This window comes from Peromyscus californicus, unplaced genomic scaffold, assembly GCF_007827085.1.
Source record: "Peromyscus californicus insignis strain IS unplaced genomic scaffold, ASM782708v3 Scaffold_10__1_contigs__length_136768540, whole genome shotgun sequence".
Taxonomy (NCBI): domain Eukaryota; kingdom Metazoa; phylum Chordata; class Mammalia; order Rodentia; family Cricetidae; genus Peromyscus; species Peromyscus californicus.
The window spans coordinates 121,600,342-121,617,300 of NW_026294391.1; the positions used below are offsets into that span (position 1 = coordinate 121,600,342).

At 37.7% G+C, this 16,959-nt stretch overlaps 1 protein-coding gene across 1 annotated transcript; it reads left to right on the forward strand.

Moving 5' to 3' along the window:
• The first annotated feature begins 2,639 nt into the window (after positions 1-2,639).
• On the forward strand, positions 2,640-3,752 carry LOC128117754 (melanoma-associated antigen 10-like). Its single transcript, XM_052750013.1, has 2 exons — positions 2,640-2,699; positions 2,814-3,752. The coding sequence occupies exons 1-2, from the start codon at positions 2,640-2,642 to the stop codon at positions 3,750-3,752; spliced, it is 999 nt and encodes a 332-aa protein (XP_052605973.1).
• The last annotated feature ends 13,207 nt before the right edge of the window (positions 3,753-16,959 follow it).

The following is a 16,959-nucleotide window of genomic DNA, read 5'->3' on the forward strand; positions in this document are numbered from 1 at the left end:
GCCTACTTCTCTGGGATTCCAGCATATATAGAAGACCAGCAGAGACACCCAGCCTCATGGCCTCATGGGTCTGAGCAACTAACTACTAGATTCTTTCCATTCACAGCTAACCATTGTTGGACTGCAGCTTGTAAGCCATGCCAATAAAACACACACACACACACACACACACACACACACACACACACACACACACACACAAACACACACACACACACACACATACGTGTGTGTATAAATATATATATACACCAATTCTATAAACTCTGTGGCTCTAGAGAACCCTGACATCCTCATGCTCACTTCCTCTAAGGGTAGGGGGTTGACTCAAGAAGTTCAGTTTCTTTTCTCATGAGACAATATCTGGTTAACAGGGAATGACTAAGACTCTGTATACAGTAAAGATTAGTATTACTAGTAAAGAATGAGAGAATCCCTAATTTCTCAGCCTCTACCTTCAGTCTTCCCACTAAAAGAACTGAGTCTCAGGTCTGCTAGGCATTAGTGTGAACAATGAGGGTACCTTTCACCAAGGAGAGCTACATTACTTACAAAGTTATGCCAATATTTCCCATTACCCAGGAGTTGCAGAGCAGATGTGTTTAAAGATGGTATTCCATCACATCTTGATCGTTTTTTATCTTAGGAATGTGGGGTATTCGGCAAAGAATTTGGCCTCAGCCCATCAGATGCATTGAATCCAGATCATGCTAATAGAAAGGTGGTCATAAAAAAGGACTGCCCACACAGACTATGGTGATCCCAGAACCTGGCTCTACCTGTCAGGTCAGAGGAACTCAAATCTGTGCTAAAATCCCTCAGCACAAGCTGCCTTTCAATTGTTCTTAACGGAGCCATCAGGAACTGTGGTTAGTATATTGATGTCAGTCATGAGCTCTCAGATAGCAGTGCAGAAGATTCTATGGAAGTGTCAGGAGTCAAGGTGAGGTACACATGCTGACTAGGCCTCAAGGTCACAAACCAACTACAGTAGAAGGGACCCTAATGCACGCCATTCCACATACCCCACTGAGGGTCGTGGTACCCAAGACCTTGCCAACTGTCAGCGATTTGTGTACTTCTCTCTCTCTCTCTCTCTCTCTCTCTCTCTCTCTCTCTCTCTCTCTCTCATGTTTCTACCAGTTCCTAGAGGGAAGTCCAACTAGAAAGAAAGCTGAGAAGTGAAGCTATGGGATATATCCTAACAAGAAGATCTGTAAGTTGGCTTTTCTTTTCAGAGCCACAAGGGTTGAGAATTTTAGCTGAGTCTATTTACTATTTTGTGATGATATTGTGTCCCCCAATATATTGTATACCCTAATAAACTTATCTGAGGTCAGAGAACAGAACAGCCACTAGACAGACATAGAGGTCAGAAAATGGTGGCATATACACACCTTTAATCCTATCACCTGGGAGGCAGAGATCCTCCTAGATCTCTTTGAGTTCAAGGCCACACTGGAAACTGCCAGGCATGGTGACACACACCTTTCCTCTCAGGAAATGATGGGAGGAAGAAGAAAGGTATGTAAGGTGTGAGGACCAGGAACTAGTTTTGTTAAGCTTTTAGGCTTTTAGCAGCAGTTCAATTGAGATCCATTTGGATGAGGACACAGAGGCTTCCTGTTTCAGGAAACAAGATCAGCTGAGGTGTGGCTTATTCTATTTCTCTGATCTTTCAGCATTCACCCCAATACCTGGCTCCCGGGTTTGTTTTTATTAATAAGCCTTTTAAGATTCATATTACCTCTGGCGCCCAACTCAGTCGGTAGAGCATGAGACTCTTAATCTCAGGGTTGTGGGTTTGAGCCCCATGTTGGGCACCAAATGTAGATGAATTTTTATACGGTCTTATTAAATTAAAAACATGGAGCCAAATATAGGGGTGAAAGCCTTAGAGATCAGGGAAATAGGAATAGCCACCAGCTAACCTTACCTCACCATGCTGCAGCTTCCAAGTATGTTACTTCCTGTCTACCTACGCCTTTATTGCCTTGCTGTTCTGCCCTCTCATTGGCTCTTAGCTCAGCTACCTCACTTCCTTGTCACTGCCTGTCTCTACAGACCTCCAGGTCTCCATGGTTTGTACTGGGATTAAAGGCATGTGTTCTGTTCCCTAGTATGGCCTTGAATACACAGAGATCCTGCCTGCCAAGTATTTGATTAAGGGCATGTGCTACCACTGCCTGACTTGTGTGTTTACTTAAAATGGCTTGCTATTTCCTCTGATCTCCAGGAAAACTTTATTTATAAACATACAAATAAAATATCACCATATTTCAGCACAAATAAAATATCACCACACTATTTTTTTTCCTTTCAGGCCTGTGGCAGCTCATCACCCACACAACAGTTCATACTTCTTCCCACTGGCTCCTGTAAGAATCAGCATGAGTCGCTATCAAAAGTATATATATCTCCATCTGGAGGGTGACTCTGAGGATCCAAATGAAATGGAGGACTCCACATTTGTATTGGTTCCCATACCTGAAAAGGAGGAGGAGAGAGAGGAGAATGATGCAGAGGAAGAAGAAGAAGAAGGAGAAGAGGAAGGAGAAGAAGAGATAGAAGAGGAAGAAAATGAAGAGGCAGGAGAAGATAATGAGGAAGAGAAAGAGAATGAAAGGGAGGAGGAAGAAATGGAAGAGTGGGAAGAGTATGAAAAAGAAGAAGAAGAGGAGGAGGAGGAAAGTGAAGAGGTAACAAGAGAATATTATTACACATCTTCCATACCTTTTTCCTTTTTAAATGTCTCTTGGCCTACTTTGAGTCCTACTTTCTCCACCCCATTCTCCATCTCTCTTCTGTTTCAGGATACTGAAGAAGAGAGATGTGCTTCAGGAAAAATGACTCCTCAGAAAGCTCAGAGCTCCTTTACAGCCACATTTCAAAGAAATTTAGGTGAAGAAATCAACTACATGGAGGAAGAGGAGAGTCTAGGTGTTATTCAGTCTTCAAAAGATTCTCAATCTTTGTTGAATAGACAACTAAAGGAAAAGATGACTGATTTGGTCTATGCTATGATCTTCAAGTATCAAGTGAAAGAATCTATCACAAAAGTAGAAATGTTAGAGATTGTCAGCAAAGAATACAAGAAACAATTCCACATGATCTTTATGGATGCTTCTATGTGCCTGTACATGCTTTTTGGCATTGACATAAAGGAAGACTATACCATAAGAAACTCCTATACCCTTGTCAATTCACTGAACCTTACCTATGAAGAAAAGCTGAGTGGAGAGCAAAGAATGCCTAGAAATGGCTTCCTGATAGTTATTCTGGGCTTGATATTCATAGAAGGGAATTGTGCTTCTGAAGAAAGTGTCTGGGAATTCCTGAATACAATGGGATTATATGATGGGGAGGAACACCCCATCTATGGAGAGCCCAGGGCATTTCTGACCAGAGATTTGGTGCAACAAAATTATTTGACCTATCAGCAAGTGTCTAACAGTTATCCTCCATGCTTTGAGTTCTTGTGGGGTCCAAGAGCCCATGCTGAAACAACCAAGATGAAAGTTCTGGAATTTTTGGCAAAGATCAATGAATGTGACCCACTTTCTTTTTTATTTTTGTATGAAGAGGCTTTAAGAGATGAGGAAGAGAGGGCCTGTGCCAGAAGTATCTGCCCAAATAGAAGGCCAGTCACATTGACTGCAGAGCATGCGTTTCCAGCTAATACCCAGAGTGATAGAGTTGTTTTTGGATGTATTCACTCTGAGTTTGAAAAAAGCAGTCAAAATTCTAAGTAATGGAAGGTGAAAGTTAGCTTGAGTAGAAAATAGTGGAGCACAATATTGCTATATATGCTATTTGGGGGGTTGTTATTTTTCATTTGAGATAGACTATCAAATCTTATTTCTTGTAGTAACAGATTTACTAGCTTTGCAATCTAAGTTATGAATGACCTTGATCATACATTTCTTACTGTTTATTATGTTTTTTAAAAATACAGAGAAAAAGCTATGTGATGTTTTATTTTTAGATTGATATTCTGTTCTATTCTGTAAAATTAAATGCTGTGCTTCTATATTTGTGTAGCTTATAAAACACGAAAACAGGAAAATCTTAGCAAAGTTTCTGCTCACTGACTCATTCATTTACTGAACATTAGTTGAATATTTTATCTTTGGAAGATACTACTTTATTGACACAGGACACGTGGATAAGTTAGACACACCCCTGCTCAGAGAATTATAGAATCTAGGGAGAGCTAGTGTATCAAGAACAGGGTGAAATGTCTTATAAGACATGTGAAAACAAGGAAAACATAAGAACAATTGAAAACAAGAAAAAAGAGCTACTCATCAGGAGCAAAAGCCTAGAGTCAGTGCAATTTGATTGGGGACTTGGGAAACTCTAACTCTTTTTGGGCCAGTTTTATATTAAGTCATGGAAAGTTTCAGGGAACCTATGCACAATGAGTCTTGTAGGAGAGAGAAAACCCTTGAATGAAAATTGCTCTGAGCCGTTCTCTTGGAATTCGGGGTAAATAAAGAGGGTTCTACATCTGGTCCCTGTATGTAGAGTGCTTCGCTGTTCTGTTCTTAACCAGCTAGACTCAATGCATGCAGTAATAGACTCAGTGCATGCAGTAATTTTGTACTCACAAGAGCTGAAAGAGTTTTCTGAGGAGTAATGTGGTAACTTCTTGGGTTGCGACCCAGAAACCATCACGCTGCCATTCCTTCTTCTGGTCTGGAATAGACAGAACCCATTCCATTGTTATTGCATGTTGATTGCTATTTACCTAAATCTAATCCAGGCCAAGGAGTTTGTGGTAGTAGATTTAATTTAAAAGTATAGACAGAAAATGAGCAGCTAGAAGGGAGGACAAAGTTGGTATTTGACTGAGTTCTGAGAACACAGTTATTTTACCCTAGAAATTATGCTTTAACTCCAAAATAATATGTCAACTAAGAGTGAAAATATCATGACTTATATTTGGAATGCTGAATTTTTGGTTGTTTTGATATTCTTTACCATGTTGAACTGCCTGTTTTCTCAGATGTTATAGACAACAGTATCAAAACCCATGGGAGAGGATGCCGACGTCCAGGGTCTAATGATTATTCACCCCACCATTCACTAAACTATCAATATCTTTGGGCAGTGTACCAGGTGTTTTATTCACAGTCAATGAATTTTCACTGTGATGCCACATCTCTCAAACCTGATTATCAGCAGAACAATTTAAAGTTCCTAGTGCTTGAAAATTACCTCCAAGGTCATGTAGCTGGTACATGCCAGTACTCAACAAGAATTTATCTAACGTACATATTGGTCCAGCTCTGCTTAGCTTGAGGCACCTTCAGTTTCTTAGTTCATTTCCTACTATTCCAAAATGTCTTAACTTAAAAAAAAAAAAAAAAAAAAAAGAAGAACACCGTGTCCACATACTGGAAACAGAAGGAATTAGAGATGAAAATAAAACACAATGTGAGATTTGCCTTCATTGTATGAGGACTGTCGTGCTCCACCTCTTAGGAAATTTCATTGCTCACTTTCCCTAGATGCTGGAAGTTCATTACTATTACCTCTTCTTTCTGAATCAAAGCAACCTTCCATTGCTGTTTTCCATTGTTTACTCCTTCCAAAAGCAGGAATCTAATGTTGTGACCTAATCAATACTGCAAGCTTTGTCTCTCTTCTAGTGATATTATTTGTTACAGCATTCTTTGTTCTTCCCTTGACATAGAGCATTCCAATTCCTTGTAAAAGTTCTCAAACTATGCTGTCTTTAATTTTGTATTACCTTTGCTTTGGTTTGACGATTGTTTTTTCTTCAAAAACTCACAGGGAAGCTTAATGAAAGGTGAGTTTGTTATGAAGGGCCCTCTCTCATAGCTAGATTAGCACTTTTATAAAAGGCATGACACTCAAGGGAAATTTTTGTTCTTTTGTGCTTTCTGGAATGGAAGCAAACACCATTTATCCTCCCTAGAGAATGATTTTACAGCTTTGGGGCTTAGAAGCAGAGAGCAGCTCAAACATGACACCAATCCTGCCAGTTTCGTAGTCTTGCACTGCTCTAACTTCAAAATATTTTTTGTATTTTCTTAAGGAAAAGATCAATAACCCCTTCTATAGAGAGCAGGATTGAGGCCATGATCCCCAGAATAATGAGACTCCTGTGGACATGATTTAAGATACTAAAACACTGATAAAACATTTTCACCCTACTGGAAGAATTAAGGATTTGGTAAGGTTTTTAGGAGCTAGGGGGAATGTCCAATCAGGACATTATCTCCTAGTGAGTAGAACCAAAGGAAAGTAAGTTTACAGAAATGATGAAAAGACTAAATGAGAATGCAACTGAGAGAGCTGAATGGCAGCTGCTCCTCAACCCTGAACACCAAATTCAATATAGGGTAGGAAAGGATTCAAATGTAAATAAAAAAAGCGGAGAATACAGGGAAGGATAGTGCTGGAAAAGCAGACCTTTGTAAACAGGCTCTGGGAATACTGAGTCATCACAGTCAGACATTCAGTGTGGTCTAATCAGGTCTAATAATGGATTGGAGCAGTAAGCCACCCCTGTGTTCATTCACAAGGAAACAACAATGTCTCCTGCATCTGTTTGGTTGATCCATTTCTTTTGACCACTCCAGTGGTCCAGTTTACCTTGCCCTGTGTTCCAGGTCTGAAACATCCTTGATGCCTACTGAAGGGTGTTTGTTTTCCTTCATTGGTGGAATTCCTCCATAGACTGGAATTATGTTAGTGTCCAGGGTGAATATCAGATGACTTCAGTTGAGGCAGGCAGACAGGGAACAATGAAGGCAGTATGAAGAAGTCAAGTAGTGTTAAACAGAAGTGGGAATTTCTTGGGGCCCGGTATCAAAATGACATTGCAAATAAAGGAAGTGATGGTCATTTCTAAAACAAATAAACAGATTCATATGGGTATACTCAACTCAGATGTTTCTTTTGGATTTTAAGGTATCAGCACACTAAGAAGTGGATAACATAATGCTGTAATGGTGGGCCTCCATTTACACTAGATTCTATTTGGGGTAGGAGTTAGTTCCAGTATGCAAACTTTTGCAGGAAGATGAAGATGGCATACTTCTCTGTGAAACTAATGGAGACTGATGGATTCAAAATTGAAGCATGGTATATCATGGTTGAGAACACTACTTCCTTGAAGATGGTGTTTGTACCTAAAGACAAGATGTCCATGTTAATGTTAGCCATGATATTTTCCCATGGGAATTCTGAAGTTATATGAATAATTATATACATTAGTGTTCTTCCATGTAGATATATAGGACAGGCAAAGGACATGTTCTACATTTCAAATCCTTGAATATGACTATCCACTGTTTTGATTTAGTGATTCATACTTTTGTTTCCTTGTTTCTCCATCAAACATTTACTGAACATATAATACAATAAGAATAGTAAATAGGCAAAGCAGAACTAAATCACAAGGCATTTAATTTTGGGTACTATGTGAGAGAACAGAGGGGGAGAAAGGATCCTGGAACCTTCAGGAAAGTTTTATGAAATAATAGAGGAGTGCACACACATTCTGAGTTCTGAAGGTTGCTGTGAGACAGAATATTGTCCTAGTTCACTTTATATCACTGTCATATAGGCCATGACCAAAATCAACTCGAGGATGAAAGGGTTTCCTTTGCTTACACTTCCATATATTAGTCCATTTTTTGGGAAGTCAGGTCAAGAACTCAAGGCAGAACCTGGAAGCAGGAATTGCAGCACAGGCCAAGAAGGAGCAATGCTTACTGGTTTGCTTCCATGGCTTTCTCTATTTGCATTGTTATGTACCCGAGACCACCTACCAATGAGTAGTACAGCACTCAATAGCCTAGGCTCACCACATCAATTATTTATTAAGAAAATGCTGCATAGACTTACGTCAGGCTGATCTCATGGGAGTATTTTCTCAGTTGTGGTTCTGTCTTTCCAAATGACCCTAGCTTGGGGCAAGTTAAAAAAAAAACTAACCAGTATAATTTCATTCCTCTGAGCTGAGACTGGGGATCAGTAGGAGAGGTTTTGTTGTGATTTGAATATAGTTTTGCCTTTACAATGTAAATTACTTCTGAAATTTACATAGTATAGAAAAGTGTCATTTTAATTAATTTCTGGATTTCTTCATTCCTTTTCCAGAAACAGAGACAAACAAATATCCAAAACCTGGGCATTTGATTTAGCATATGTTTCCACAAAATGCTATCCACCTTCAAACCATTTCAAAAAATATTTTTAGGAATTTATGAATGTGATACATAATTTAATGTGGAAAAATTTGTAACAAATTTATCAATCCTGTCTTTGGCATACATAACCTTTTGTAATACAAATTTTTCTAGTGCATTTTCCTTCTCTGGAGTTTTGGTAACTTTCTTTCATCTATGGAGTACTATATGGACTGTTTCTACTCTGAGAGCAGCCCCTGCTTGCCTTTTACAACTTAAGTCCTGAATATTAGACTCTGATCCTCTCTCTTCCGCTATGGTCACAAACACTTCTTTGAATATATCAATCTCTTTGGATATGTCAGATTCTCTCTTTCTTAGGGTTTTGTGCTTGCTGATCTCTACTTCTATCCCTCCTCCTCCAGCCTACAATGCTCTTTGCTCTCCTGTCCTTTAAGTCCCTCTTACAATGCCAACAACCCAGAAGAGCTCAACTCTGCCACTGTTTCCAGTTTTATGGTTTTCATTTTAATACTTTTGTAACTAGATAAATGTCTCATTCTTTTTTTAATATACAACTTAAAAGGGTAGTTAGGGGTTTCATCAGTCTTTGCTAAAGACATCGTTTTTAAATATGCACATTTCAAAAATAAATGATTGGTTAATGAAGGCATGCACATTGCTACTATCATGAGAGCACTAGTAATATGAATTGATTAATTCTAACCAGTGTATTAATTATATATGCTGAGTGATAGTTTTAGCTGTTTCAGCCTTGGAGGTAAAATATTAGCCTGCGTGGTTCATTAGAAGTGAAAACAGTAAAAATGGCAATAAATACTATTGTTGAAAATTGCCCAATTTTGTTCAGCAGAAACAGGCTCAGTACTATCTCAGGTTGAAAACCTTAGTTTATACTAATTCAGAGACCAATTGTTTGCTGTGGTGCAAATAGAATTATAAATGAAAGTCATGGGAAAGCAGATTTTGTTTCACTTCTAATAGAAATGAAACAACTATTTTCTGTGGGTGACCTCATCATATGGTGACAGTGTCTAAAATCTCATTTATTCCCAATAATCTGTCTTATATTTTATAAATGTTTATTAAAAATAATTTAAAATGTACTTTACGCATTTTCATTATCTGAGGTCATATTCAACTGTCATCTTTTCAGTCTTATCACACTTCCTTATGTTGTTAGTTGGTTTCTAATTTCCCCAATTCAGTCACTACCTGTCCAGTAACTTACATTATCATACGTGTTGTTTGTGAAGATCATTGTGAAATACAAATCCACATAAGTGTGCCACTCAAGCTCCTTGAAAACATGTATTGTTTTACATTTCAATTCATTCTCATGTTTTCCTTGTTAGTTTTTTTGTCAGCTTGCCACAAACTAGGGTCACCTGAGAAGAGGAAACTTCAACTGAAAAAGCACGCCTCCATGAGACTGGCCTGTAGGCAAGCCTGTTGGATATTTTCTTGAATAATGATTGATGTAGAAGGGTCCAACCTACTGTGTGTGGTGCCATCCATGGGTAGGTGGTCCTAGATTAAGAAGCAGGCTGAACAAACCGTGGAGAATAAATCAGTAAGCATTGTTCCTTCATGGTTTCTGCTACACTTCCTGTTTTATGTTTCTGCCACTATTTCCCTTCATGATAGACTGTGATCAGGATATGTAAACAGAAGAAAACTCCTTCAACATGTCAGTGCTGGAAACTGAACCTTAGATCTTTGTATAAGCCACAAGTTCTCTTAACTATTGATTCAACTCTCTATCCCACCCTACATTTTTTATAGCTGTGCATATCAGGCAGGCAGAGACCACCAGCATAGTTCTTTTTGCTCTAAATTAATTTGGCCTTCCATATGAATTCTAAGATTGTTTCTTTTTTTTCTAGCTCTGTGAAGAAAGTTACTAGAGTTTTGATGAGGATTGCATTGCATCTACAGATCACATCTGGTAGGACAGTCATCTTCCCAATACTAATTCTTCCAATCCATGTAAATGGAAGGCCTTTTCATACTTTAGTATCTTCTTTAATTTATTTCTCCAGTATTTTAATATTTTCATTGTGGAGTTCTTTTGCTTCCTTGTTTAAATTTATTCTAATATATTTTGGAAGTAATTTTTAATGTGGTGATTTCCCTAATTTCTTTCCAGGTGTGTTTGTTATTGACATATAGAATGACTACTAATTTTCACATAATTTTGTACCCTGCCTCTTTTGAAAGCACTTATCAATCCTTTTTTCTTTATTGTATTTTATATACCAACCACAGTTTCCCCTCCCCCCTCTCCTCCTGCTCCTTCCTCCCACCTCCCTTCTACCCATGCCCCCCATCCACTCTTCCTCCCTCTCCATACAGATGGGGTAAGGTCTCCCTTGGGAATCCACAAAGCATGGCATATCAAGTTGCCTCAGGACCAAGCTCCTCCCCCTTCATCAAGGCTGAACAAGGCATCCCACCATAGGGGACAGGTTCCAAAGAGCCAGCTCATGCATCAGGGACAGGTCCTGGTCCCACTGCTAGAGGCTCCACAAAAGACCAAGCTACACAACTGTCACCCAGATGCAGAGGGCCTAAGTCGGTCCCATGCCGGCTCTATAGCTGTCCATCCAGAGTCCATGAGCTCCCACAAGTTCAGGTCAGCTGTCTCTGTGGGTTTTCCTGTCATGATCTTGATGCCCCCTTGCTTATATATTCTCTTTATCCTCTCTTCAACTGGACTCCTGGAGCTTGCTCAGTGCTTGGCTATGGATCTCTGTATCTGCTTCCATCAGTTACTGGATGTAGGCTCTATGATGACAATTAGGGTGTTCACCAATCTGATTACAATAGCTGCCCAGTTCAGGCACCCCTTCCACTATTGCTAGGGTTCTTAGCTGGAGTCATCTTTGTGGTTTCCTGGGAGTTTTGCTGGCAACAGGTTTATCTCCAACCCCTTCATGGCCCCCTCTCTCAAGATATCTCTTATTACTCTCCCCCTCTGTCCAACCCCCAACTCGACCATCCTGGCCCCCCAGGTTTCCATTTCCCCATTCCCTCCCCTCAATCCGCCCCCAGTTTACCCAAGACATCTAATTTACTTCCTCTTCCTAAGGAGATCCATGTGTCCATCTTAGGGTCCTCTTTGTTTCCTAGCTTCTCTAGGGCTGAGGATTGTAGTCTGGTTATCTTTTATCAGTTCTAAGTGCTTTCTTGTTTTAAAGAAATTTTAGAAGAGAAGATGCAATGATAAAAGTATACTGGCCAGAGATTTTGGAACGTGAGAAAAAATATGAGTGATTTCCCTGTTTTTTTTCTGTTTGTTTTTCTTACATACATACATACACACACACACACACACACACACACACACACACACACACACACACGCACACACGCACTCACATACACACACACACACACACACACACACACACACACACACACACACACACACACACATATATATATATATATATATATATATATATATATATATATATATCTCCTAAAGGCTCTACCAGAAATCTTTGACAGTTGATAAACACTTCCAGCAAAGCATCAGGGTACAAAACTAACACCCCCAAATCAGTAGCCTTCCTATATATAAATGACAAATAGACTGAAAAAGAAATCATGCAATAAATATTGCCTTCACATTAGGTATTATAAAACAGTACCTTTCACAACAGCCTTAAAAATATTTTGGGAAAACACTAACCAAGCAAGTGAAAGAATTGTACAATAACAACTTTAAGTCATTGAAGAAAGAAATTGAAGAAGATACCAGAAGATGGAAAGATCGTCCATGCTCATGAATCAGTAGGATTGATATTGTGAAAATAGCTATCGTAACAAAAGCAATTTACACATGCAGTGCAATCCTCATCAACATTGCAACACAATTCTTCAAAGAAATTGAAAACACAATCTTCAGTTTCATATGGAAATACAAAAAAATCAAGATTGCTAAAAATAATTCTGAATAATAAGAAAGAAACTTCTGAAATTATCCCCATCCCAGATTTCATGTTGTATTAAAGAACTATGCTAACAAAAACAGCATGCCCTTGACATTAAAACAGACACGTTGTCTATCCCGAGTTATATATATAAAAAAAAAAAAGCTTATTTGAAAGAATTAGAAAGAACAGGCCTCATGAAAAGAAATGGAGATACAAAAGAAACCTAGAAGTAAAAAAAAATTCTAAGGGTTCTGTCACATTGTGTGGACCTTCTTTGGATCCCAATTCAAATAACTCAAGTAAACAAATATTGAAGGACTGATGGATGTATGAATAGAAGCAGACTTGGGGGGGGGGTTCTTTCTTAAAGATAACCTCCTGTCTCTGTAGCCCAAGCTGGCCTCATACTTGTAACAGTCTCAGACTGTACCTCCAGGGGTGTATCTTCAAACCTGGCTGTTGTTAATTTGTAAGTGTGAACCTACTGATACATATATATATGGGTATATATAATATATACATAAATATACATATATATTTAGGATTTTTCATTTTAAATAACTTATGTGTTAAATGTTACAGTGTCCAGAATGTGCATCAAAGAAATAAAAGGGTGACAAAATTATATGGGAGTAATAATGAAATAAACTCACTGCAAGTTGTGGTCAAAACCAAACCAAACCAAACCAAAAAAGGCACATTGGACAATGGAAGTGAATTGAAGATCCAGGCACACACACCTACAGACACCTTGTTTTTTCCAAAGAAGCCAAAATGCACATGAGAGAAAAGCCAGAGTTTATAAATAATGCTGATCAAACCAGATATCAGCATGTAGAAGAATGCAAATAAATCTGTATCACTCTTTACAAAGCGTAATTCCAAATTAATTAAGGGCCTCAATGTAAGATCAAATACTCTCAGTTTGACAGAAAAGGAAGTTGGGAATAGGCTTGAACTCATTTGCACAGGAAAGGACTTTCTTAAGAAGATGCTAACAGCATAGGCCAACAATTAATAAATAGAATATTGTGGTGGTTTGAATGAGAATGGTCACCAAAGGCTCTTATATTTGAATACTTCATTCCAAGTTGGTGGAAGTTTGGAAGGATTAGGAGGTGTAGCTTTGTTGGAGTAGGTGTGTCACTGAGCATTGGCTTTGAGGTTTCAAAATCCACACCATTCTCACGTAGCTGTCTCTGTCTCCTACTCATGGATAAAGGTGTAAGCTCTCAACTATTGCTCAAGCACTATGCCTGCCTGATTGCTGCCATACTCCCTACCATGATGGTCATGGACTTTGACCTCCTGGAACCCCAAATAAAATCTTTCTAATATAACTTGTCTTGGTATCTCTTCATAGCAATAGGAAATTAACCAAGACTGACTTCAAGAAGCTAAATAGTTTCTTTATAGTCAAGGACACTATCATTTGAACAATGTAGCAATCTACAAATGGTTAGACATCATTACTGGTTGTACACTTAATAAATGATGAATATATATATTATATATATATAATTAGTAGAGAACTAAAATCTTTAAAAACAACAGAAAACAAAACAAAAACAAGAACAAGTGACCCAATCAAAAATGGAACACAGAATTAAACAGAGAATTCTTAAAAGATGGAACACAATAGGCAAGAAACACTTTTAAAGTGTTTAACATCCTTAGCCATGAGGAAAATGCAGATTAAAACCACACTGAGATTTCATTTTACCCAATCAAAATGACCAAGATCAATAAAACAAATAGCCATAGATGCTGATAAGGATATGGGAAATATATTCATTGCTGGTGGGAGTGCAAACTGGTATGGTCCATATAGAAATCAGTCTGGAGTTTCCTCAAATAGATGAAGATAGATCTACCAGATTCAGCTATACCACTATTGGTCACATACTCACAGATGCTTCATTCTACTAAATGGACACTTGTTCATCCATGTTCATTGCTGCTCTAGTCATAAAAGAAACAGCCTAGATATCTATCAACTGATGAATGGATAACAAAAATGTGGTACATTTACACAAAGGAATATTATTCAGTTGCTAAAAAAATGGAATTATTAACTTTGTGGGTAAATGGATGGAGCTAGAAACAATCATCCTGAGTTAACTCAAATCCCAAAAGACAAATGTTTAATGCTTTCTCTTATAAGAAGGGGTTTCAAATGATAAAAGTTCTATATACATTGTTATTTCAAGTCTGTGATATTCTGACCCATGGAAAATATGGTTATAGTACAAAAATGAGTAGTTTCTGAGAGTTAAAGAGAAAAAGGTAAGGATGAATAAAGGCAAGTCAAAGGGGATTTAATAAATTATACTGTATAATGTGGAAAGCTAATATATGGCATCAGCTGTTAATATCTACAGAATCTGTAATACAAAGAGAACACTCTCACTACATTGAGAAGTCAAATTCAAAGAAAAGTTTTAATATTTTCTCTTTAGTTTAAACATAGGTACTACATTTCCAGATAAAATAATCAAGGATACTGTGAGGAGTGGAAGTGATATATGGAAACTATATTTTCTTTATAAATTTTCTGAAAAAAGTTTTCATTATATATCCAAGCTCATTTAGAGTACAGTATGTAGCACAGGCTGACGTCAATATCATTATCCTTCTGTATCAGCCTCCCAGGTACTTAGATTATAGGCATATGTCACTTGGCCCACTGGTGGGAACTCTATTTTCTGATCAGTTTTTTAGATTAACATGACAATGCTATAAAGGGTAAACTATTAATTAAAATATTAAAGTTCCTTTAAAAAATTCACATTACCATAGAAGACTCAAAAACACAGTAAAAGATGCTCAAAATCACCTGGCAGTAGCTAAATGCAAACAAACAAACAAACAAAAAACCCTTGATTGAATTCTATGGCACATTAATTGGAAAGGATAAGACTAAAAAATTTTAATGTAATAGCCCATGCATGATAAAAAGTACTCTTTTTCATTGATGATTTAATAAAAACATATAGCCACTTTACAGAATAGTATGTTATCTTGTTCATCTCATGTTTTGTAAAACCTCAAAAGAGAGATGCAGAAGATGAATAACAGTTGCCAGGATTTCAATGGGGCTAGTAATTCAAAATAAAAGTGTTGCACATGATTGAACCCAAATTACTCTTGTCAGTAAGCAAAGACTAGGGAATTTTGTTTTGTGACTTCCGTTTTGTAAGTCATAAGGTGACAAGGGATATATCCTCTGGTCAACAGTGAGTGGAATACCAAGATGCATTAATCATCAAGTTGAAGGCATTAAAGAAATTATGAGAGGCTACACTAGACCAGACAGAGAAAACCTTAGTTCTCCCTTGCCATTTCCTCAGCCTTGGTACACCCAAGGCAAGGGTGACTGCATGTATTGCTTCTCCTTTTGTAGTACACTAGAAAAGTATACATTTATGTCAGGATGAAAAGCCAGAAGTAACTAAACTGAGGTGGTCCACATAAAGCCAGGATTAAAAGTGATGTTTAAACAAAACAAAACAAAACTATCACCACAGAGTTTTTGGTCAAGTATACCAAAAATAGACTAATTTGTTCACTCATTATGTATGTCATGGAGATGGAATCCCTAGCTTAAGGAATTCACAGTTCACAAGAAGAAAAGGAACTTAGTCCTTGAGGGGGTAGCAGTAGCAAATAAATATCATGAAAGAGATGGACAGCTACAGAATTCTGCCTACCTTGTTTTGAGCTTGGGAAGCTTAGGCAGACTGAGCTCCATATGAAAAATATAATTGTTTGTAACTTCCCCCTGGGCTCTGTCAATGATCTTATTTTCAGGGTTCCAGGCTCAATTCACAAAGCTGACCCATGTCTGGTTAGAGTACAAAAGAAGTACAACAAAGATAGATTTAGAGGAACCTTCAGTGCCTATGCAGATTTATAATATGACCCTATTTCTCCTCATATACACAAAGGACTCAACTTGCTCCACAGATACTTGTTAAGCAATGTTCATGGCCACTATTTTCAAAACAGATATAAATAAAAACAAAACAAAGTTCCACAACTGATGGATGGTTAATGAAAATACACAGTATGGAATACTATTCAAACTATAAAGAAAAATAAAATCATGAAAAATTCAGGTACATGGGTGAAATCTGTAAAAATCATATTGAGTGAGATAATCACGACCCAGAAAGATAAATATCACATGCTATCTCCTGTCTGTGGTTCTTAGCTACATGTCTTCAGATGTAACTATGTAACCTAGAGTGACTGCAGAAACCAGGAGAATAAAAGGGAACCATGTGGAGGTGCCATAAAACATGGAATAACAGGATATAAATGATTTGACAGGGAAATGGGAGAAACAGGGAGCACATTAATTAGGAAGGGACACTGAGATAAGTATAAAAGAAGAAGGAGAGATGAGGGTAAAATTACAGTAATGATACATGAAAAAGTATGATGCATCAAATTATCTAACTACATAAAATTACATGTACATATAACACATATAAGTCTGTGTATACGCATACACATATACATACAAATACACATTCATATACATATGCATAGTTTAAATGAAATTTTCCCATTTGGTCTGACAATGCTTCCCTAAACATCAACAAACTATATAATGAAAACCCTAATACCAGGCATGAGATGCCCACTTTTGAGTTATTGATAAGGGTTGCTCAAAGATTCCTAAAACATTATAGATAATTTCTGGTGCCCTTGTTTATCTCACAGAGGTTAAGAAGTAAGTCCTTATTGCTGAAGACACCATGAACTTCAGATGCAGGAATGTCAGGTTCCTGATCTGTATCTGACCTGAAAGCCTCCTCCTTGAAGAC

What these genes read in the sequence shown, in the direction of transcription:
- LOC128117754 (XM_052750013.1), top strand. Translation starts at nt 2,640, where the DNA reads ATGGAAGAGTGGGAAGAGTATGAAAAAGAAGAAGAAGAGGAGGAGGAG. An exon ending in AGGAGGAGGAAAGTGAAGAG is followed by an intron (nt 2,700 to 2,813) that starts GTAACAAGAGAA and finishes CTTCTGTTTCAG; the next exon opens with GATACTGAAGAAGAGAGATG.